Source organism: Lissotriton helveticus, chromosome 7, assembly GCF_964261635.1.
Source record: "Lissotriton helveticus chromosome 7, aLisHel1.1, whole genome shotgun sequence".
NCBI lineage: Eukaryota > Metazoa > Chordata > Amphibia > Caudata > Salamandridae > Lissotriton > Lissotriton helveticus.
Window position 1 is genome coordinate 1,089,573,849 of NC_136068.1, and position 25,268 is coordinate 1,089,599,116.

The 25,268-nt window shown below is 47.6% G+C and overlaps 1 protein-coding gene across 2 annotated transcripts in view; it reads right to left on the reverse strand.

The window, feature by feature from the left end:
* CEP131 (centrosomal protein 131) overlaps positions 1-25,268 on the reverse strand; it is a 441,974-nt gene that overhangs the window by 253,926 nt on the left and 162,780 nt on the right. Inside the window, exon 13 of one of the 2 annotated variants that reach the window (XM_078654173.1) lies at positions 23,227-23,409. The exons of the other annotated variant lie outside the window; for it this stretch is intronic. Within the exon in view, the coding sequence (XP_078510299.1) occupies positions 23,227-23,409 (183 nt within the window). The remainder of the gene's footprint in view (positions 1-23,226; positions 23,410-25,268) is intronic. 2 annotated transcript variants of the gene reach the window in all.

Sequence of the window (25,268 nt, forward strand, 5' to 3'; positions counted from 1 at the left end):
GTCATCCATGTTCTTTGATCTTCAGGTTTCTATTGCATACTGACCGGAGGGCGGGAGACTCTCTGCTCTCCTCTTTGAGGTGGCTAAGGCTGTGACCGATCCATATATCATAATCATAAGCCACGCTGTGGATCCCTGATTTTTGGTAACACTTTCATTACCTCCTAATTTTCAGACTTATGTGCAGAGGGTAAATTTTTTCTTTCTGAACTGTTAATGCACCTTGACATTGGCGCTGGGCTCTTGCCCATCACTTGCTGTTCTAATGAGATGGGCTCAGGTTGGAGGTTAAAATACTGGCTTTTGCGGCCCCTCCCTGTGAGATAGGGAAGCATAATGCGCTGCTGCGTTCCCTCATGGGTGTTCCCCACTTTTTGTGTTTTATAATTTCACTCTGTTCTGGCACTTGCCCAGTGGATTCTGAATTGGTTGTTCGTCCCTGAGCTGTTGTCTTGGGGTGTTGGGATCTGGGGGGATGGTACCTTTGGCAAATTGAGACGGCTGAAGTGGGTGGGAGGTGGGAGGGCATGTTTAACTGTTCAACGCCCCAATCGCTTTGATTGTTTCATTGGTGACGAGAGCACTTTTATAGCATTGTGCCACGTACATGTCTGCTTATGGTTTATTACTATTCTGAGGCTGATTGTTTGTGTAGTTGTGTAATCAAATGTATATCCGAGGCTTGAACACACCAAAGAAGACGATGTAAGTATTGCTCCGTTACAGGAGACTCAGTAAATATTCAGAGGGTAAAATTAATGGACTCTGGGCTGCTTATAAACTGGGGGCATCGTTCTCATCCTACGCCAGGGGAGTGCTTATTCTTATCAAGAAGGGGGTACCTTTTCAGGCCATTCACACCAGGGTGGACGCTGAGGGCCGATGGACTGCAGTGCAGGGTAAGCTGGGTATGCTTTCTGCTTTTTGGGTTATTCTAGAGTTAAGCGCCGAGATGCCCCCAGGTGATTCGTGCGCTATAAATAAGGGACTAACATAACATAACATAACATAACATGAGAGTAGTTACCATTGTGAATATGTATGGCCCTGTAGCAGACAATGCCACTCCCTTTCACCACTTGCTAGATGTCTTGCGAACATGGCATGAATCTGTTATATTGTGGGGTGGTGATCTTAATACTCATTTAGACCCAGCACTTGACAAATCTGACCCGACTGGTGCCCGTATGGTTAAAGTGACCCATTGCATTAGAGAGGAGTACGAGAAACTGGGACTGGTGGACTCTTGGAGGCTGAGACATGCGGGCGTGCTAGCTGGCACACACATAACGCCGGCATTTAGCAGCTGGTCCCGCCTGGATTATTGGCTCCTTAGCAAAACCGCTGACGCATGGGTGACAAAGGCAGACATTCTCCCGCGGACCCTCTCCGATCACAGCCCCGTAACACTCGAACTCACGATGCCGGACGCTCCACATCGGCCCTTCACATGGTGATTTAGGGCATCATCGCTACTCGACCCAGTGTTCACGGACACTATAAGGTCCAATATTGTGCAATTTTGGGATTTAATCACAGGCTCAGTGAGCAGTCAGGCCACATTGTGGGAGGCCTTTAAGGCAACGATCCGGGGGGTCTGTATTGGGACATCAGCAGGGATGCTTGGAGATCTTGGGGGAAGATTATCAACGTTAGAGGGTCGACTGAGGGATTCGGAGGCACTTTATGATCAGTATCCCAGTACAGACATACATGCCCAGATTCGAGAGCTGACGGAGGAATACAACACTCTAGCGGAGACCGTAATCAAGTATGTGTCCAAACGCAATGTTGCCCATGCATACGGGGAGGGTGGCAGGTCGGGTAAGTCGGGTAAGGCTTTCGCAGATAAACTACAGCGAAGGTCGGCGTACTCCCCCGTAGATCATATTGTAGACAGCACCGGCACGTCGCACCATACACACGAGGCCATCGAAGAGCAGTTCAAGCAGTTTTATACGTCGCTATACTCCACCAGAGGTAGCATGGAGGGAGAAGCCATGTCGGACTATCTTAAGGACACGGCTATTGGGTGGTTATCTGATGGCCACAGGAAATATCTCGAGATGCCCATAGAAGACAAGGATCTCAGGGAGGCCACACTATCTCTGCCTAATAATAAGGCTCCAGGGCCTGATGGCCTGACTGCGGAATTCTATAAACACTATGTAGACATTCTCGTGCCGCATTTATAGGAGATGTACGCTGAGGTTCACGACACTGGCTGCCTTCCTCCCACCCTCCGTCAGGCCCTTATAATTACTCTGCTAAAGTGCGATAAACCCCAGGAGAGCTGTGATTCATACCGCCCTCTTTCGTTAATAAATCTGGATGCAAAAATCCTCGCGAAAGTGTTGGCCACCCGATTGCAGCCCCTCATGCCCCTTCTGGTGCTCCCCGACCAGTCGGGTTTTATTCCCGAGCGCTCTACCTTCCTTAACCTCCATACTCTGTTTGCTATGCTTCATGTGTTAAATCCTGACTTACCTGCGGTCGCCGTGCTACCTGACGCGGCGAAAGCCTTCGATTCCGTAGAATGGAGATGCCTCCTCTTCATGCTTCGTCATATGGGCTTTCCCCCAGTATATATCAGATGGGTGCAGATACTCTATACTGATGCCTCTGCGAGAGTGAGAGTTGGTGGGGTCACCTCCGATTCCTTTCCTGTGCAGAGGGGCACTCAACAGGGTTGCCCGCTGTCCCCTCTCCTCTTCGCCCTCATCCTAGAGCCATTAGCATGTAGAATCAGACAGGGACATAGAGCAGCAGCCCTGTCCTTTAACAACCGGCCTGTGGCGATTTCTCTTTATGCAGACGACATGGTTGTCTATGCTCGTGAGCCCAATCTGTATCTCTCCCCGGTGATTCGTGAGTACATCAAATTTGGCCTTTTCTCAGGCCTTCAAATTAATTGGGAAAAGTCCATTGTCATGCCCCTGACACAGACCACCACCTCACCGCAGCTAGAATATCCGTTTCCGTGGTCGGCTGAACCAGTGAAGTACCTTGAGGTATGGGTTCATCGGGACCCGGAGGTAGTTGTTAGAGAAAACTACGGCCGGGCTTATACCACACTCTTTGAGCAGGTTGACAGATGGGTAGGAATGCCTTTCTGATCGCATAGCTCTAATTAAAATGATCGTCCTACCGAGGTTTTTGTACTTATTCTGCAATGTCCCCATCCGGCTAACGCAACATTTTTTTAAACAACTTCGTTCTCAACTGTTGAGACTAGTATGGGGGAACAAACAGCCCAGGCTCAGCTGGCATACCCTGACACAGACATTCGATAGGGGAGGTTTTCAGGCTCCTGATTTTTATGTATAATACTTGTGCAGTAAAGCGCAGTATGCCTATTTTTGGTTTAAACCACATGATTTTTTGCCTCATGTGGCGGTGGAGGAAGGCGATGCATATCCCGTGTCGTTAAGGGGTATTCTCACCCATGTCCAGCGTCACACGCCCAAACATGAGATCAACACTATTGACATCACAGTGCATGCCTGGCAAGAGATTGGGAGAAGAACCAACAGCCTTCCTTTATACGCACCTGCTTTGCCATTACATGGCCACGTCGCCCTCTCGATAGGGCAGGAACGAGGCCCTCTACTGACGCTTCGTGAGGTGGGTATAACACAACTAGGGGATCTTTACATAGATGGGAAATATGCCACTGATGACGACTTCGCGTATGTGCAGCTTTCATTTCACTCGCTTTCGCTTGCGTCAATAATGAAGGCTCACTACACTACATTCCCCAATGAACCACAAGTGTCCCAGGCATTACAGATGGTGATAACTGCTCCTAATAGGAAGAAATTGATTACTAAATTATACACAGCTACTCAAAGGGACACACCAACAGGCCCCGATAAGAGTCTGGCCCGCTGGAACTCGACTCTGACCACTCCGATCACTGAGGCAGTATGGGTACAAATTTGCACACTGACGGGTAGACTGACGTCAAATAGCAATCTTCGCATCATTCACGTTAAGTACATACATCAGGTCTACCACTCCCCTCTAAAGTTGCACAAACTAGGTCTCCGCGACTCAGTCTGCTGTAAAAGGTGTGGATATCATGAAGCTGATTTTTTGCACTTAGCATGGCAGTACGGGGCGGTGCACAGGTACTGGGAACAAGTCACTGCACTGTTGTACAAGATGACAGGTCAGGCTCTACCATGTACACCATTAGAATGTCTACTTACCTACACCCCCAATGTAAGTCACTAATTGGTCGTTTTGTGAGAGTAGCTTTGTTGTTGGCCAAAAGACGCATTCTGTTCACGTGGGATAGTAAACTGAAACCAAATGTAAATTTATGGCTCAAAGATATGGCTTACTGCCAGGAACAATTAGAATTGTATGCTGAAGAATTACTGTCAGCGTCCAAACCCAGAGACATTTGGGCCTCTTTCATGGAATACTTGTGGTCTCAAACGGAGCAAGCCTCAGACTGATTATACACCATGTTACTATTCCTGTCTTATTATGTACGTCCCGGCTCTCGAATATCCAGCCTTTACCTCTCCAGACTGGTTTAATGTACATGGCTTTACACTAAATCATTGACAATATTTGCTCGATGTGCGGCTAGAGTTTGTCAAGTTGCGCAAACTAGTTCTGTTTGCTTGGAAAAGAGGTCATTACTCTGTACCGCTGTATTGTGAATGTACTATGTGCCTTCTGATTAATGCTTCAAATAAACAAAGTAAAAAAAAAAAGTAGGCGCCGTCTTTGGAAGAAACTCAATGTATGGGATTGCCTAGAACAATGCTCAATGCTATAACGGCCTTATACACTGATACTTGGGCAAGAGTAAAGCTGGGCGACGAGTGCAGTACAACCTCAAGCATCCATACGCTTCGATGATTGAAACAAGGCTGCGTTTTAGCACCTAGTCTGTTTAATTTGTTCCTCTCAGACATTACATCGTACACGAAAAAGTAGATTGCCACCCGCCCAATATGGCCAATGAGTCAGTTTCCATTTTACAGTATGCTGATGACATTGTTTTGTTGAGCCAAACCCAAAGATCGTAAAACAACCTAGTAACCAAGTAACAAATATCTCGGCGTAACAATAGGGCAGGGCGCAACACATACGGAACATAAACTGACCATAAAAGCTAAAGCTCAATCGTTAATTTATGCATATAGATTACTACGCCAAAAACTGGACTGTCCGAACTATACTCATCTGTTAAAAGTTATGGCCGCACAAATTCAGCCCAGCCTGTCGTATTGTTTAGTCTCCTGGTGCGGCAAGGAAGCTGACTTATTAAATGAACTTCAGACAAGGATTTACAAGTCTGTCTTTGACCTGCCAAAGTCTGCCTCCCCAGCTCAGGTCCGACTGGAATTCGGCCTCCAGCATCAGAAATTCCGGGGCATGAGTGGCTTTGTTAAACTTTGCCCCAAATTCCGCTTTTCTAACCCAGATACCATGAATAGATTATGCTGGGATGAAATCGAGCACCAGATGAACCTCAAAATACCAAATTCCTGGAGAAGCTACCTGAGAATTTCGCTGGCCGAGTTGGAATTACAAACAGCATGGGAAAACGGGGTCGATAGAGCAATCTTCAGTAAAGCTGCTAATGATGCAGCTAAAAAGAAATCTCTGCTGGCAGACAAAAAAGCAATTACCAAGCGCCGGCACGGGTGGACCGTCATCAATTCTTATAGATCCTTAAAGCCACAAGCAGATCTATCCGCTCACTTCAGCTTGCAGTTAAAAAATAAGAGCTTTATACATTTCTGAATGGGTTTGCATGATTCAAAAGACCTGCATCCATCGTGGAAAAAGTCCTTCCAAACCGCGAACTGTCGATTATGTGGTTTTCAAGCAGAATCTTTAACCCACTTACTATGTGTTTGCCCAGCAGTCAAGGACCAGAGGAGACAGTACTTAAAATACATCTTTAACAATCTGAACATCCGTTCATGTAGGCAAGCGATGATATGCTAGTTGGAGGGCACTTCCATTATCTTGGCCTGTCGGGGGGTCAAATACATGACAAAGGTCAGAAGACTCTTATGGCAAGCCAATGGGAAGTAAACTAAATAAGCATGATCCACGCTGCAAGGCCACAGTTGACCCATCACCTTAACAAATGGACAGAATGTAAGATCATAAAGAGACCCTGCTAAGTCGTAGGCTTCGAAAAGATGGTCTAAAAGATTATACTTTTGAAAACTCGTGCATTATCAAAAGAATCGCCTTCTTTTAGGGGTCTCCATTCTTTTAATTAGGCTTTTCTAGTTTTAAATTGTAGTACCCATTGATGTCATAACGTGCTGCTTAACTGATAGTCTGTCTTTTGTGCTTTCTATTCAGTAGAGTGGGAGAGATTAAACCAAATAAGTTAAAGCGCTATCAGGGTTTTACCTAGGAAAATTATTTTGTAATCAGGAATCCCCACAAACGAGTTTTTTAACGTTTTGAATCAAAAGACAAGCACCTGCACTACTGTCAAATAATTATTTGGATTGCGTTAATATCATGTGTGTTTTAATTGTGAATGTAATGACATTTCTTTGTATGTTTTTTATTTATATTGGGGGGGATTGTAATGATTTTAATGAATTAAACAATAAACTATGACTTGACTTGACTTGTGGTACGGGAGACAGACAGCCTTTAGCAGTAAGGTGGATGAGGATCTGAGAAACAGATGTGCAGCTCATGCTTTTCAGAAGGCTGGTAGTTTAGACAGTTCTGCGGGTTCCTTTATATGATTTCCTATGATCATAATCTACTTAGCTGGTTGCTGCGCTTGTTGTCCAACCTGATATTTTATTTAAAGTTTTGGTATTAAGCAGGCACAGTTGAAAAGAGAAAAGGAATAGAAATCTACTAGAATGGGATTTGTTACGATCATCTCATACCTGAATATCACGAAACGTCAAGAAATAAAGAAGCAGTCATAAAGTCTAGCTAGTTGGGACCTGCAGTGGTGGACTAGATTATAGTCAATGATTGGACGGCAATATTTGATCAGACTTCTTCGATTATTCCATACCTGTTTAGTTGGTGATGCTGGTTCATTGGCTGGTCTCATCAAATTGTGATTAATCGATCAGCCACGATGGGGACACAGAATCAACTACCAAGCACAAAATAGATTACCTCACCCACTTAAAACACACTATTTTAACTTCAGGCCGCCAACGAGTACCTACCTACTAATGTTTAACAGTCAAATACACTCTACACTATAAATAACCCTTCTGTCAACTTATTAGAAACATATAATGTATTATTTATTTCTAAAATATATGTCGATCATAGATTTTACCACTTTAATTTAATGAAAGCTCACATTAATAAACATTTCTCATCATAACAAACATAACATAATTCACATAAATTCTGCTGGATGGGGAGACACATACAATACATAAAACAAATATTGTAAAACTCAATAAAAATATATAACAAGCATTTGCAATGCAATAGGTCTCGCAATAATTACGTTTGAGCTATTGGCATTGCTAAATATTGCAACACCAGTTGCAACAAAAGTCTATAAATTGTATGCCCAAAAATGTTTTTACATTTTTTTTTACAATGGTGGCATGCTGCGCTTTAGATGAATATGTTTAAAAGTAAAGTGCGCCATACTGAGATTGCTACAACAGTTAATTGTGGATGCATTAACAATTGATGAGTGCACTGATCGCTGGTGGTGTGTGTGCCTGTAGAAATTGTGTACTGATGGCTGGTGGTGTGTGTGTGTGCCTGGTGGAAGTGTGCGCTGCCGGCTGGTGGTGTGTGCCTGGTGGAAGAGTGCACTGACGGCTGGTGGTGTGTGTGCCTGGTGAAAGCGTGCACTGACGGCTGGTGGTGTGTGTGCCTGGTGAAAGCATGCACTGACGGCTGGTGGTGTGTGTGCCTGGTGAAAGCATGCACTGACGGCTGGTGGTGTGTGTGTGTGTGTGTCTGGTCAAAGCATGCACGGACGGCTGGTGGTGTGTGTGTGTGTGTGTGCCTGGTGAAAGCGTGCACTGACGGCTGGTGGTGTTTGTGCTCGGTGAAAGCGTGCACTGACGGCTGGTGGTGTTTGTGCTCGGTGAAAGCGTGCACTGACGGCTGGTGGTGTTTGTGCTCGGTGAAAGCGTGCACCGACGGCTGGTGGTGTTTGTGCTCGGTGAAAGCGTGCACTGACGGCTGGTGGTGTTTGTGCTCGGTGAAAGCGTGCACTGACGGCTGGTGGTGTTTGTGCTCGGTGAAAGCGTGCACTGACGGCTGGTGGTGTTTGTGCTCGGTGAAAGCGTGCACTGACGGCTGGTGGTGTTTGTTCTCGGAGAAAGCGTGCACTGACGGCTGGTGGTGTTTGTGCTCGGAGAAAGCGTGCACTGACGGCTGGTGGTGTTTGTGCTCGGTGAAAGCGTGCACTGACGGTATGGATGTGTGTGTGTGTGGTTGTGTGTGTGTGTGGTTGTGTGTGGTTGTGTGTGTGTGGTTGTGTGTGTGTGTGGTTATGTGTGTGTGTGGTTATGTGTGTGTGTGGGTGTGTGTGTGTGTGTGTGTGTGGTTGTGTGTGTGTGGTTGTGTGTGTGTGGTTGTGTGTGTGTGTGGTTGTGTGTGTGTGTGTGGTTGTGTGTGTGTGTGTGGTTGTGTGTGTGTGTGTGTGTGTGTGGTTGTGTGTGTGTGTGTGTGTGTGTGTGGTTGTGTGTGTGTGGTTGTGTGTGTGTGGTTGTGTGTGTGTGTGTGTGGTTGTGTGTGTGTGTTTGGGTGTGTGTGGTGGTGTGTGTGTGTGTGGTGTGTGTGTGTGGTGGTGTGTGTGGTGTGGTGGTAAATCTGGCAATGTTATCCAATGGGAGAAAATTCAGGTTGCAGGTAAAGTACGATCTCGTTACTTTTGTAATCCAGTACTGGTCGCCTGGGGCCAGCACTGGGGTCTCAACTCAAAACAGGTAAGTAATTCCGTTTCAGTATTTCGTATGATTTTTAAAGAATATTTCTAGTTTTCAAAAGTAGACAGAAGAAATTTCATAGAAAAGCAGAGAATGGATTCCTATGGAAAAAATACAAGTTACTAGTAAGCCCGCTAGGGATTACTTTTGCGTTTCAGCACTGGGCTACAAGGTACAGTACTGGCTCCTCTCCTGATCACAGGTGAGAATTTTGGAATTCGGATGATTTTATATGAATATTTCAAGTTTTCAAAAGTAGACACTTAAATTTTTTTTCGAGTCAAACCAGTCAGTTATTCAATGGCAGTTAAGTGAGTTACCGGTTTCCTGGTGAATACTCGACTGGTCAAGTTGTGATTCTGGGCATAGACTAATGGGGTCCCCCAGGGTCAGGTAGGTACAGTTTGTTCACCCTCAGCAGCGCAGGGGCGGCCAGGTGCAGAGGTAGTTAGGCCCAATGTTATCCAAAGGGGGACGGGGGCCTCCGGTTGGTGGATGCTGGCTAGCAGGCCACGCGGCTTTGGGAGCTGGGCTCCTGGTCATTTGCTCAGGGCAAAGGGGAAATCAGGAAAGGACAAAGGTGGCACGGCCAGCGGTATTCGGGCGGCTGGGTGCAGGGTGCTTTTGAGCAGTCGGGCGCTCAATGTTATCCAATGGAAGAGGTCAAAAGGGAACAAAGGCTGCAGGCTCGGGAGAATCTCCAGGGGCGACCAGCACATCGAGAGTTAAGTTGGGATCTTGGACCACAGGTAGGTACCCCAAAGGGAGGCACAGGTGGCTGTAGGGTGCCGGGGTGTCTTTGGGTGTCGGAAAAGCTTGCCCTCAGCTGGTCGCAGGTGGTGGGGGCCCCTGGTTCTGAGTCTGCAGGCGTTGTCTTGTTCGTAGGGGAGGGTCTTTGGGCACTGGACTTCGGGTCCCAGTCGCCGGGGGGACGCCCTCGCGGGCTTGGATCACTTGGGCACGGGCCGGGCTCGGCGGGTGCAGAGTGGGCAGTTCCGGGGCTTACTGGCTGGCACCAGGGGGGTTGTTGCAGCAGAGCCTCTGCTGATGGGAGTCCCATTCTTTAAGAGGGTCAAGGCAGGCAGGTCCTCTGGGTGTCCCAAGTCTGCTGTCCGCAGGAGTCGCTGGGATTTAGGCACGAGCAGGTTCCAGGATCGACAGGGCGGTAGGGCTAGGGCCAAGTCAGTTGTTATTGTCCTGTTAGCAGCTGCGCGGCGGGTCTTCTTCTTCTTGATCTTCTTTCTTCTTTTGGTATCGGGATCTGAGGAAGGAAGGTTCAGGGAGCCCCTAAATACTGAATTTAGGGGCGTTACAGGTAGGGCAAGGGAAGGACCAATAGGTCCCTGTCCTGGGGTGGGTACGCCCCCTAGCCTGCTCCACTCCTGTGGGAGGGGAGCAGGAGCCTAGCTGGGATTGGGCAGGGCTCCCCATCTTCAAGATGGCTGGAGCCCGGGGTCCTGCTTCACCTCATCTCCCCTACCTGAGGGGTGGGGTTGGCACAGGCTGGCACCACCCCTTCCTGACGTAGTTTTTCCCGCCAGTTTTCCCGCCAGAGTGGGGGTCAGAACGGGTGGGGGCCAGTTGCTGGGTACAGCAAATGGTCTGGAGAAGCTCACAGATGTAGCATGCCTTTGAAGCTTCCCCTGCCCATCCTGGGGGAGGAGACCTCGCACCTCCCCCGGGATGTGCATTGTTGCAGGCCCAGGAGAGGGAGGGGCTCTCCACCCAGGGGTCCAGCAACATGTCAGCTGTGTGGCAGCCTCTGCAGCCACTTAGCCCAGCCGTGGATTGTAGGTTAGGTTTTCAGAAGGCATCTCCAAGATGCCCTCGGGTGCAGTTTACATTAAATCCCACACTGGCATCAGTGCGGGTTTAATGTGCTGAGAAGTTTTGTACCAAACTTGTCAGTCTTCCGTGTAGCCATTATGGTGCTGTGGAGTTCGTAATGACAACCTCCCAGCACCATATACTCTTAATGGCATCACTGCCAATATTTACCAACCAACCCCAACGCCGGCTCCAACGACATCACCCCCTCCCAAGACCTCTGCGACTCTCTATCCTAATTTTTCTACAACAAAATCGCCGACATACATAACAGCTTCAAAAACCAATCCGAAGACCAGCCCACTTCACCCACCCCCGAACCGAAACCACACTCTAACAACCTCTACGCCTGGAACACAATCACCACCGAAGACACCATCCGCCTGATGAACTCCATCCACTCAGGATCGCCAACCGACCCTTGCCCCCACCACATTTTCAACAAAGCAGACTATCATCGCACCCCATCTCCGCGATACCATCAACTGCTCCTTCAACTCCGCTGCCTTCCCAGAAAGCTGGAAACACGCCGAACTCAGCGCCCTTCTAAAGAAACCCACAGCAGACCCCACTGAACTTAAGAACTACCGCCCCATCTCGCTCCTCCCATTTCCCGCCAAAGTCAGAGAAAGCCGTCAACAATCAGCTCGTCGCCTTCCTTGAATCCAACAAATCCCTTGACCCCTCACAGTCCGGCTTCCGAGCCAAACACAGCACCGAAACAGCCCTCATCGCAGCAACAGACGACATTAGAACACTACTGGACAACAGAGAAACGGTTGCCCTCATCCTACTGGACCTCTCCGCAGACTTCGACACAGTCTGTCACAGCACCCTCATACAACGTCTCAACAACGTCGGAATACAAGGAAAAGCACTGGAATGGATCATCTCGTTCCTCACCAGAAGAACGCAGAGAGTCCGCCTTCCCCCTTTCAGATCAGAGGCCAGCAAAGTCATCTGCGGCGTACCACAAGGATCATCACTCAGCCCCACCCTCTTCAATGTATACATGAGCCCCCTCGCATCCATCGCACACCAACATAACCTCAACATGATCTCCTACGCAGACGACACCCAGCTAATCCTCTCCCTCACCAAAGACCCAAACACCGCCATAATCAACCTACACGAATGTAACGTTAAATCTTATGAAAAATAATTACATTAATTTGATACATAAATGAATGAATGAATGTTGGATTTATAGAGCGCGTGGTTACCCTGGAGCGTCCCAGTGCTGTACCACTGGGGAACCCGTCCTGGCTTTCCCTGTGAGATGGTCCCTTTACTGGGCATCCCCAAGGTGAAGCTAGGCATCCCCGGTGGTGGTGGGGCCGGAGTGGAGATTAAGCAAGCTATTGCCCAGAGTTGCAGAGTGGGACCCCATGGTTAGAGTGGCACCGAGGCGAGATGTTTAATAATTCTTATTACACATAAAAAAATGTATTTTCTTCAGCTGGGAATGTATTTTTTTGATTTAAACTGCAGAAAGATATTAATTTAATTTATTTCCATTAACTAAAGCTTTCATTCAAAAGAAATGTAATAGTGCTGTGGCATTTTTCTATTTTGTTCTACATTTAAAGTAAAACATGACTTTACATCAATATTGAACATGAAAATATTTGTGATATTTAATTTTGAGTTGAATACATTTTAAACAGTTTCCCTATACTTTAACATGCTGAGGCCTGGCAGTTCAGGCTTGTCTGTTCCTATTGGGCGCAGGGTCAAGACTGATTTGCATATGGCTGGGTCCAAACTGGAATGGCATGGTGAGCAAAAATACGATGGATTTAGGCCCAGATCTCTGTACTGGGTTGAATGTATGACATTGTTCTGCATTCTGTCCATCAATTGTTCTTTTAGCGAGATCCGCGCCCTAAGCCTCTTAATACTTTCAATTTACTACGACCTCTGAGGCGATAGGAGGCATTCGCCGCTTACTAGCAGGAGCTATAAGCTATTAATCCCCAGTCCTATGAAACCTTCAGCCCACTCCTTAAGGACAAATCCCCGCCTTAGGTCACTCTGCTCCAAAGGGCCGAACTGGATGACACCATTACAGCTTAAAGACTAACGATGGCAGGGCGTGGCCTGCAGCCAGAGGGAATGGCCGCACACTAAAGCGGCTCCGTAGCCCATATCATTAATCTGGTCATATATCCTGGTGTTGCCGTTAAGAAACGGTTCTGGGGAGCGGAGAACCCGACCCTGCAGTGTGGATATCCATGGTGAGGCAGTGACTCCGTGTGCAAGTGGTTTCGGAGTCGAGGGAGGGTCCCGGGCTGCTGCGGTGACAACTGCAAAATGGCGGCAGTGGACAATGCAGCCAGAACTGGCCTGGTAAGAGCCGTGTGAGACGCTGACTATCGTGAGTGTTCCCACTGAGGAGCCGTGGCGAGAGTATTGTGGAGGCAGCCCAAGTCCCGGCGGCCAAGAAACCAGCACCTTCTCCTGTTTCCACGAGGTGCGGGGTGAAGTGCGCCTGAACGCTGCAGTGCCGGGCCAGGCTGTGGCGTCTTGGGACTACAGAAAATGTTTGACTGACGGCGGTTAACCAACACAGAGTGGGACGTCGGCACAAAGGTGAGCACAACCATACAGCTTACAGCCCGGGGTGCGAGCAGCGGAGCTGGGCCCTCCGGAAACGGCAGCCTGGAAGGTGCGAAGGACAGGGCAGACGCCCTGGCGACTGGCCTACGGGTGGACCTGGACTAAGGCATAGCCCTGCTGAATGAACACTGCACCAGAGTACTTTGCTCACGGGTGAGCCGGACAGCTCTGTCCAATATCATAGATCTGCAGTGCCAGTGAGGGGGAAGAGTGTGTCCCACAAGGTGCCTGCCGCCTGATATCTGCTGCGTGTGTTGAAGTGGCTCCGGGGGGACAGCGCTTACTTTGACCTAACAAGAGGGGCCCGTGCCTGGACAGCCCGGAAGGAGGTGAGGGGTTTGACTCTTTTTACCTAAGGCCACTGGGGATACGGCTGGCATCATTGGTGGTGATATAGGCCTGCTAGAGGGTGTTACACCCCCCCCCCTGCTGAACCCCTGACTACACCAGTGGTACAAGTATCTGCTGGCCCCTAGGCCTCACTGCCCAGGCACTGGTGACGGCTCCATTATTCCCCCAAGCAGAAGATCTCAACTTAGACTGAAGGCACCTCATGACTCAGGAAAGACAGCAATAGCCTGACTTTTGGTACTACTCATGCAGCCAGAGTATAGTTTCACCAGTACCGGCGAGCTGAATGTGGTGCACGCCCTCTTTCTACACTGCCACGAAATGTCAACCTTATGGGTGATGACACCCCCTACTACCTTTACCAATACAACGCCGAAGTAGGCTGGTGCAGTTTGGGGGTAGCGACATTGCGAAACCAGACACGCCGTTGATGGGCTTCGTCCCTTGGGCAGGCAGTGGAGAGTAGCAGGTCGGAACCCAGTCACAGGGCCCTAGGACACCTGCTAGCACAGGCAATGGCGGGAGGAAGGGGAACTAAGAGTACAATGCACAGCAAGCTGGCGAAATTTGCCTGGGATAAAACGGGGGAAGAGAGGCAGCTGACTCGCCAAGAGGTGTTGGGCAAGTCGGACTCCCCCAAAACGCAGCGCGAACCGACGCTTCAGTATATCATGGTGGCGATCGATGGAGTGCGCACCTCTCTTGAATCCCGTATTGATTTAGTGAATGTGGAGGTCTCCCTTATCAGAGCCGATCTCTGGAAAACGGACAACAGTAAAAGAAGTGGAGAGCTTCATAAAGACTCTGCCACACTTAAGCAACAAGTACTTCAATTGCAAGATAAACAAGCAAAGATGGAGCAACAGCTTGACGATTATGAAGGCAGGGCTCGGCGCAATAATGTGAGCGGAACGCACGGAAGGTCCTGCTACCGACTGATTTGTGGACGATTTGATACTGAAGCATCTCCAACCCAAGAATCTTTCAAACTATTTCTCCGTGGAGCGTGCTCATCGAGTGCCAGGTGGGAGACCTTGGCCGGGGGCTACTCCCGCCCGATAATTGCTAGAATTTTTTACTTTAGGGACAGAGATGTCATCCTTCAAACGGCCAGGGCAAATCCACCAATCAAGTTGGACGACAGCCCTATCTCCTTTTTCCAAAAAGTCCAAACACAGCGACGCAATTTCTTAGCGGTGAAAAAGACACTGCAGGATAAGGAGGTGAGATATGCTATCGTGTGTCCCGTGTAAACTTTGGGTCGAGGATGAAGGCAAAGCCTGGTCCTTCTCTACACCAGAGGAGGTCTGGGACCGGATAGAAGACTGGCGCCGAGCAGAAAAACCCCATAGAGGGCGACCAGGGGGATCCAGGCACGACATCCCAGCTCCTCCTAGGGGGCCCCAGGAGAACTCCCAAAGTACAGCAACGGACTCGACATCTCGAAGCTAATTAAGAGAGGGCTCTGACACATGCTGGAGACTTCATGGATCACAGATAAGTGATTCTTGGGGGGGGGGGGGGATTGTTTTCATTGGACTAGCCTCATTGTTCTGGGAAGAGCTTAGCCGATCCACTTGGGCACTTCCAGATGTCGGACATTTGTGAACATTTTGTCATTTGTGATGATGGTCGAAAGCAGGGTCTGGGTGCCACCCACGACTACTATTGTCTTGGCAAAACAGGTACCTTTAGTGGAGAGGGCTAGTGGCTGTAGTCCAGGCACTCTTAGATGGGGGGAGGGGCAACAGGCACTCTGCCATGTTTGGGAGTGGCGAGTTCCAAATCCACAGGCAGGGGGACAGGGAGGGGGGTGTTGGGTATCAGGGGGAGGGGTAGCTTCAGGGAGTGGGGAGCTGGGTGTGGAATATGCTTGGTATGTAAGCTAGTCATATGGGTTTGTGTGGTGATGTTTGTTTTTCATCACAGAATGTCGAAAGTCCGATTCAGTTGCCTCTGTTCTAGTTTCAAATATCAGGTATGCAATCAAGTGGTTCTTTAGTCAAACTGTACATGAAGGCCCTCTCATGTCGACCCACCTGGTCCCGAATATAGCGGCTGCCCCTCACAAGGTGCCCATAGGTTTTCACATGCTCTTTGCGCATACACTATGACGGGAACTCAGATGGAAACATCACTGTCCATTCTAACGTGGCTGGGTTGGGGGACAAGATAAAGCGCAGAGTTGTGTTGTAATATCTCAAGAGACAGGCCCCTGATCTTGTATTGCTGCAAGAAACATACTTGGTGAGGAATAACTTTAAGGCCCTCACGCGGTGGGGTTACAAGCTGCTGGTCCATGCAGGATTTTCCTCAGGCTCAAGGGGGACTGGCATTCTAGTTCGAAAAAGTCTTGCACTCACTAGCACCCGCACTTGGGCAGACCCTCAGGGAATTTTGCAGTTCTGGGGGCCAGCTGGGAAGGGAAATCGTTAAATGTGGTCTCGGCCTATCTTCCCCTCGCATTGGGTAGGGAGGTGCTCGTGGACTTGGGGAAAATCTTGGTAGACCTCCCCATTGGAACTCTAATTTGGGGGGGGGGGGGTGAACTTTAATATGCCTATGGATGACCAAAGAGACAGACGTCCCCTACGTCACCTGACACAGCCGAATACACAGATGGTGGACTTGACCGGAGCTATGGGCCTGACAGATGTGTGGCATGCCCTACAGCCAGACCTCACTCATTATACTTAAAACTCCAACGCACACAAGAGCATGTCCCGCATAAATTATTTTCTCACACACCGTGTGGATATTGGACTTTTTAGTCATCCACGTGGTCTCCCAAGAGGCATCTTAGATCACTCTCCAGTGTGCGTTGAGCTTACTTATCATACTATACGGCATCGTAACGTGATCGTCCTCAGCCCCTGGTTGCTCAGAATTCCAGACATAAAAAGAGACTCTGCTTGCAAAGATGGACCACTATTTTAATGAAAACGTCGGCTCCGTGGACACAGCACAGATTATATGGGAAGCCTATAAGGCGGTAATAAAAGGGCAAGCCATGGCGCTAAAAGGGGGTATGTTGCGAAACAAAATCAGCACCTTACCAGCTGGAGTGTGTACTCCAGCAGTTGGAGGTGCTAAATGTCACCTCACCCAGTGAGGACACCCTGCATCAATTGACTGTCAAGCAGCTCGAATACAAAGCCCTGAAGAGGGAGAAGATGCAGGCTAGACTACTGCGTACGCAGCATAGGGTCTATCAGATAGGAGATAGGTCAGCAAAAAAGCTAGCCTGGCTGGAGAGACGGGAACAAGGAGAACGATAGGTACCCAAACTGACCTTAAGCGGAGCGGGACAGATCTCTGACCCACAAGACATTGTGGAGGCATTTGCTGACCACCTAGAAAAGTCTAAACCTCCTCCACTACGTATATGGCAGAGGACTCCCATCAATTGCTGTCTGATATGCGCTTACCCACCCTGTCAGAGTCAGAAAGAACTGTTATGGAAGAGGATTTGACAGACGAAGAAATATGCAAAGCTATATATAGTGTCCAGTACAGGAAGGCAATGGGGCCCAATGGGGTCCCTATTTAATTTCTTAAATCCATGGCCCAGCGGGTTGCGCCCCATATTCGCAACATGTACAAGGAGAGCCTTGAGAAAGGGGTTCTACCGGACGAACAGCATCTGGCTTCTATTGTTGTCATTCGAAAACCGCCTCCCGCCTGGTGTCAATAATTCCCTCATTTGTCCATGCTGACCAATCTGGTTATATGACCGGGAGAAACGCGGCCCTAAACATTTGCCGCATTCACAATGTCCTGGGGCACCAAACCTATATAGAGGAAGATACAGTATTGCTCTCTTCAGACGCTTCCATGGTGTTCGACTCTAGAGTGGCCCTATCTCTTAGAGGTGCTGGGCCGCCTGGGGTTCGGTCCGAAGTTTCTGGGGTGGGTTAGGCTCCTCTATACAGACTTGTGGGGATAGGTAACGGTTAACAACAGCACGTCCCGAGTGTTCCCACTGGGCAGAGGCACCAGGCAAGGTTGTCCCCTATCCCCCCTGATTTTCCCCTTAATCCTTGAACCGTTGGCATTCTGGGTGAGAGGGGACATCTCAGTTAGAAAGCTGAAATGGGCAGAAGGTCACAAAGATAAGATCTCGCTATATGCGGAAGATGTCCTGGTATATCTAGCGACCCTGTATGCCTCAATGCACTGCCTCTTGAATATTGTTTCAAATTTGGCAAATACTCCTGGTATGCCATCAACTGGTCCAAATCGGTGCTGTTTGTCCTTCGCGGTCCAGTACTCCGGCTTCCTTCGGGATGCGAGATTGAAATAGACCTTGACGGATTCCGCTATCTAGGGGTTTATGTTACACCGGATCCCCTCCTTTTTTATAATAAAAATCTAACCGCTCCCCTAGAGCGACTGCATAATGATGTTAAATACTGGAGATCTTTGCCTCTCTCTCTGCTAGGCAGAGCCGCCCTGTTTAAAATGATGGCGCTTCCGCGATTTTTATATATCCTTCAAAAATGCCCCTATAAGGTCCCAGACTCCTATTTTAAAAGTATTGAAAGTGAGGTCCGATCACTTCTATGGGAATAGGGAGCGCCTCGCATAGCTCTGCAAAAACTGACTAAGGGGTGGTATGATGGAGGGATCACACATCCAGACATATGACTTTATTACTGGGCCTCGCAATTAGTGGCTATAAATCACTGGCTATACCGCTCTCCGATGGACCCAGAGTACATGCTAGACATATACCAGATGGGAAGAGAGGGATGCTTAGGAGCTCTATATATGAAAATCCGGAAAGGGAGGTACATGGGCCCTACTGCACAGACGGTCGGAATTTGGCATCAGGTAACTAAACGGCTGGGGTGGACCGGGGTATTGACTCAGGCCACACCACTATGGTCTACTTCACAACTTGGGCTCTTGTGTTACCAACTATGCTTTGATAAATGGGACACAATCGGAATCTCCACAATAGGCCATTTAGTAAAGAAAGGCAAAGTCCTTACATTTAATGAACTACAGCAGAAACGTGACCTGGCTCAGGGGGTAGATATTTCACTACCTGCATATTCGCCACGCACTTACAACAGCTTTACCAGACCTAGGTAATCTGCCGGAATCGTCCCCCCTGGAGGACCGACTGCTCTCTGAGCCCATTCCGGACAAAGCTATATCACTGGCGTATAGCAAACTCTGTAACAACATGCCAGATTCATTTCATGCCCTGAGGGATAGGTGGCAGACCGATATTGGCCATATTGAGGACGACGACTGGCAGAAGACAATGATGACCCCAAGGGAAGCAGCCACCACTCTTCATTTTCGCCTAAACCAATAAAAAATTCTCCATAGAACGTATCTTACTAGGGTGACCTTAGCAAAAATGGGAACTAGACAGAGTGCTCTATGCCTACACGGATGTCATCACGAGGCTAGCTTCTATCATACTATATGGGAATGTCCACACATACGCTATATATGGGACAGGGCAACGACAAACAAGCAGGATGCAATTGAGAAGCAGCTAACACTTACACCACCGCAGGGGCTTCTCAATATTTCGGAAGAGACTGACCTCACAGAAGTAGAACAGCAGTTGGTCACACTAGGGTACACGTAAGTCAAGAGAGCAATCACAATGAAATGGGGGGCAGTAGACTAGCCATCGACCAGACTTTGGCATGATTGTTGAGAAAGATTGTATAAATCGTGAGGATGCCCAAGAAATGGAATAAGAAATGGGGCGGGTGGAATGGGCACAGGGGTGACTTGTGTATATCCCCAACTGTCGAATTGGAAATGGCAAGGCACAATGGACAATTATCCGAATCGCTGAACTGGGTGAAATATGCACCCTCTTTTCATTCCTATATGATGTAACATATTCAGTTGGATGAGTCCGAGTCTGGAGGATATTGGGATCTCTCAAGGGCGATCTGAGTGTCTCTCCAGTCTGAGATGTCAAGTTCTCCCACCAATATCTCCCATTTTCGTTTTAGGTGCCCAAACTTGTCTGGTGCATTAGTTACAAGGCAGCAACATATCTTGAACACACTGCCTCAGCCCAAGCTGTCCATCAGCAGTTGTGCCTCCAGGGGGCTTTACATGGGTAATTTGGAAATGCCCGAACAGTGTTCATCTCACAAAAAAGGGAGCATAAGAGGTATAATGAACCAGGACGCCCTTCACTCAAATCTAAAAAAACAAAGACCTGGTTACATGCTTGAACATACAGTGTCAACCAATGTGTGCAGGTACTTATGGAGCTGGGTGAGGCTTAGCTGAAAGTGTTTCTGAAGTTCGGCAAAGGTTCTTATGTGGGCCCCATTCCACACGTTGTAATTCCGATCTTGTCCCAGTATACAAAATCCTCCTGCTAGGACATGCGGTCAGCCAATGGCCAGTCCAACCCAGATCAGTTGACTGGGGGTGAGTGTTTGATTTACTCAAACGCTCCATCCATCATCCCCTTTGGTTTCGCTTTGTTCGCCCTAAGTTGGCAGGGTATGCCCAGACGTGGGTCCCTTGCACACTCTACCACTGGATTCAAGATAGCCTGGTTGATGAAGATTATGAATCCGAAACCGGTCCCAGGATGCTTGTTTCCGGTCCAGGGAAGACATGGCTTGGCAGTTCGGGCTGGACTGTTCCCATGAGGCACAGGGTCAGACTGATTTGCATATGGCCATGTCTGAACGGGGTGTTGGAGTGAGCTAAAGAATGGTGATGGATTAAACCCAGATCAGTTGACTGGGAGTGAGTGCTTGATTTGCTCAAACGCTCCATCCAACATCCCCTTTGGTATCACAATGGCCAGTCCACAGCTGTGTTTGCTGTGTCTGTTTTTGGTCCCATTGTATAAAGTGGAGGACCGCACACCAGCACCACTCTTGTAGGTCCCAAAGTGTGAACTGGGATGGGGCTTTTATACAGTAATCCCAGGAACTTGTATAGGCCCAGTAGGGCCTGCTTTGTGCAGTATGCGGAATCACTCCATCCCCCACTCATTTAGTCATTGATAACCAAGAGCTGGGACACCCAGTAATAAAGCTTAACATCCGCTAGCCTTATCCCCGTCAAACTTTGACTATCTGCATTTATCCCAGGCAATATCTGAACTACGCCCTCCCCAAAGGAACATCCGGAACATCCCATTGCGATGTTTAAGCTAAGTACTGGAGATCAAGAGTGGGAAGCTTTGCAAGTCATATAGGTAGTTCAGAAGGCTGGACCAGTTGTGTAAGGCTGGTTTAGTGTTTGCTAGCAGGGGGGGTAAGTTTGAGATAATGTGCAAGCTCCGGGACGAGCGATATATCAAGCCACAGATATTTCAAGCTGAGCTGCTGGATTGGGTGGTATGTAGTCATCTCACTATTGCCATGTAGCCCCTCAGAAAAACCAAAAAGGATTTGTGCCAGTTTGGCCAGAAGCCTCTTCAAAGATCCTCAAAGTATGTAGGACCTGTGGGCCTCAAGACTGTGGATGGGCCAGTAGGAGGAGTACGTCATCTGCTTACAAGGTTATCCTGTCCTTCATAACCTCTCACCATCTTCAGCCCAGCACCTGAGCACTGCAACAGATAATCAAAGGCAAGGGTTCTATCATCAATGCAAAGAGAAGAGGAGAGAGTGGACAACCCTGCTTGGCACCCCTGTGAATTGGAAAGGGGGTTGAGAGTGCACCATTGACTAGGACTGGAGCAGACGGTGCCTTGTACAGCTGAACGTATATGCAGTATTTAGGGCCAAAGCCTATATATTGCAGGACGCGATACAGGTACGATCAGTCTACAGTATTGAACGATTTATTAAAGTCAACTAAGAGAAGCACAAAGGGGCTGGTCACCTCGTGGCTGCGGGCAAGCGTCGCATTGACCCAGACAGTGGCTAGTGCTCCAATTGGGCATGAAGCTCCATTGGTCGGGATGAATAAGATGTGACAAGACTAGTTGTTACCTATTCACCAGTTTAGCAAAAATCTTCAGATCAGTATTAATCAACGGAATGGGCCTGTTTGGGGAGTAGTTATCATTAGCATGACCCTTCTTGGGATGGACCAAAATGGTAGCCGGAACCAATTGTGCCAGAAAGGAGACCAGATGCAAAGTTAAACGGTCAGACTTTAGCAAGTCACTTACTAGATTATATTTCATGATCCGCTCTTAAATGCTCACTTCCTTTTTTGAGGGACAGGTGTGATCAACAAAGGACCCTCACTTTGCTAGTCCTCAAATGTAATCTACATGTAGAGGTCAACCTTTACAGTGTTAAGCAATCTTCCATATTTATCATGTCACTTACAAAAAATGTCTCATCTTGTGCTTGTTCAAACCTGATCTCTCTAGCTAGGTACTTGTGGGAGGTCTGAAGTTTGAATAGTGCCGTTTGAACAAGGTGGAGATATGTTTTGTGCTTAAGGGTTTATTGGCTGGTAAGTAATGGGAGATGGACAAGATCCACAGCAGATATGTCTTACGCAAGGGTAAGAGAAATAAGCTATAGTTTTTAGCATTAGTATTAGTGTGGTCTAGAAGATTATATATGAATTGACATAACTACATAATACCCCGGTGAACCATCTTACGGTTACCCAGATACAGAAAGTAGTGTGCTATTAGTACAACAAGAAGCAGAGTGGAACAGCACTACAAACAATCAGATTGAGAGTAATGATAGAACAGATGCAATAATCACAACCATAAGGGCTGTAAATGGAAACATTTTACCCCAGAGCCAAATAATGGGATGGCAGATGGGAAGACACAAACTCTGCCCCCAAATACATTTGTAAAATGGAACAATGTGATAATAAAGCTGTTCTGCTTACATAATTCATCAAAAACATCTAGTTTTTATGGTAGCTAAGGGTTAAGAAACCTTCTGAAGAGATCTGTGTGTATTCAAGAATTGTCAGAGTATGTTTAATACTGGTCACTTAGGTGGTCAACAGACTTCCTGGATAGAGCGGTGTGTAATCTCAGTTTGCAAGTGAATCACACAGTAAAAGTGTGCTGATGCTGCTTATCTTCAGCAAGCTGCACCAAGAAGCAGCCAGGAAAATTAAATGAAGTGGATACACATCCTCCTCCCAACTCATGATTTAGCTGCCAGAAAAGGTATCTTACTGGTTCCCACTCTGTCTTACTGATCGGAACAAACAGAAGCACAAAGGCAACTGTTCCCTACTTCCATCCACACCGCTGCTGTGGTATGTTTAGATCGGAGAACTTAGCAATTCAGTGCGCCAAGGAAAGGGTTGGGGATGATCCATTATTATTGCATCCAATTTGGAGACAGGAATTTTAAAGTTATGAGTGTACAAATATTCTTTGTAAGCTTAAAGAACTACTAGCTGCAAATAAAGATTTGATTTCATCACAAATGGGAGTACCTTGCAGTTAAACACATATTTTACTCCCAAGTTCTGAAAGAATGCAGTAAACTGATCCCAGTGCCGATTGTTCTAAGGGGCCCTGGGCAGACATCTCTCTCTCTAAACAGCAGAGCTTTGGATGTACCTCATCAATCCAGGCATATTTATCCTTCTGATATGGCTTGGTCTCTGCGGGAAGCTCTGGCTCATCCTCCAGTAGCTTCAGGGTATCAAGAAGGTCGTGAAGGGTTGTCCTGGACTGCGTCTGGCTGGTAATGATGGTCCCAACCTGCAACTCCTCTGTAGTTGCCTCTCTTGGAAAGCCATCCTTAGAAGGAAGAAAAAGACAGCAGGAAGTGGGGTCAGATGTGAAATGAGAGGAACCATTTTAGTCTAGTCTCTATTGAACTATAGCATTTTAGACTAGTGGGACAGAATGCCGGTCTATGCCCGTAGTATTATACTTCTACCTATAGTTTGATCATTTGTTTAGTGCAGATTGCTACCTCATATATGAAAGAATGTCTGCCTATTAGTGTATTATTGCAGTATTGCACTCCTAGCCTTATTCTGAACTTTTGTAATACACAGACTGCTACCTCATATATGAAAGAGTGTTTGCCATCATTGCATTATTACACTCCTAGCTTTATTTTAAACATTTGTATTGCACAGATTACTACCTTATATGTGACAGAGTGTTTGCATATCATTGCAGTATTATACCTATATCGGTATTTTGAACATTTATAACGCACAGATTACTACCTCATATATTTGGGTTCCTCACTAGTGCCACTTTTACCTGTATTTTGAACATTTGTAAATGCACAGATTGCTACCTCATACTTTTTGGGTTGACAACCAATGTCACTTTCGATTTTGGAGTTTTGACTCACACAAATTGTTGTATCTGGATCCTTTCCCTATACTCTATCAATATTATACTTACAATTGTATTCTGCACTACTCTGCGCATTTCCGTAACCTACTCCCTTTCCTACCTCTCGCTCCTGTTACGCACAAACTGCTACCTCATACTTAATATACACCTAATGTAACCTACTCCTATTCATACCTGCTCTCATGTTAAGCACAGACCGCTACCTCATACTTAATATACTTCTAATGTACCCTGCACTATTGCACAGCTACACAACCTGCATCCATTTTCACTCCTCTCTCTAAGGCACAGACTACTATCCCATATATCTCTGGTTGCACACGTAACTTGATACGTGCATCTGTACCCTTTCCCAGGATTTTACTTCACTTTGGTACTTTGTATGGCTAACATACTTGCTCTACTTTGTAATTTAGTATGTATTTGCTATACTTTAATATCGTAGGTATTTGCTAGACTGCACGCTCGCATATCCTGGTTTATGCTGATTGATCACTAGCGCCACTCGTGTACTCTATAACTTACTGTATGTATATGGTTCTCTGCACACTCTTACATTTGGGCTATGCTGAGCGATCTCTAGTACTACTATTGCACTGTGTAACCTACTGTATGTATTTGATTCCACTGCACATGTATACCACTATACTGCATTCCCCCATTCCTTCCTAAACCATCATCACAACATGGATCTTATCGGCAATCACACATATAAAATCAACTACCCACCGTCACTCACCAAAAAAGCCGCTAAACGCTTTAAACACAACTTCCTTAGGTCACACCCTGAAACACCCTTTGCTGACACCTACTTCTCACCGGTCAATGGATCCCTGAACACTGATATCATATTCCATGCCGCACGCAGAGCTCAATGGAGAAAATCGTTCCTCACCCTACTCACCGTCTCCTCCACCAGGAAATCCGCTCACAGCCTAACTCTCTCCATCACACCATCCCAACTCTTTCCAGGCAGAGCCACCATCACCATTTACAATAACGGGATTGTCCTAGCTCAATCCACAGACAGGAACCTGGAACTGCTAGACAACCTGTTCCCCATCCTCAAAGAGCACCTCTCCCATTCGAGGTCCAACACTCACATCCCCTCCAGTCCCACCATTCATGACCTCACAGCCACATACTCCTCAATCAGGGACACACCTACCACCCCTGATCGCCCATCTCCCACCCACAACCCCTCTATCCCAGTTCAGCACCTTGCAGTTGTAACACACTCCTCAAACTCAGATACAGATCGTGCCCTCCCAGACTCCACTCAC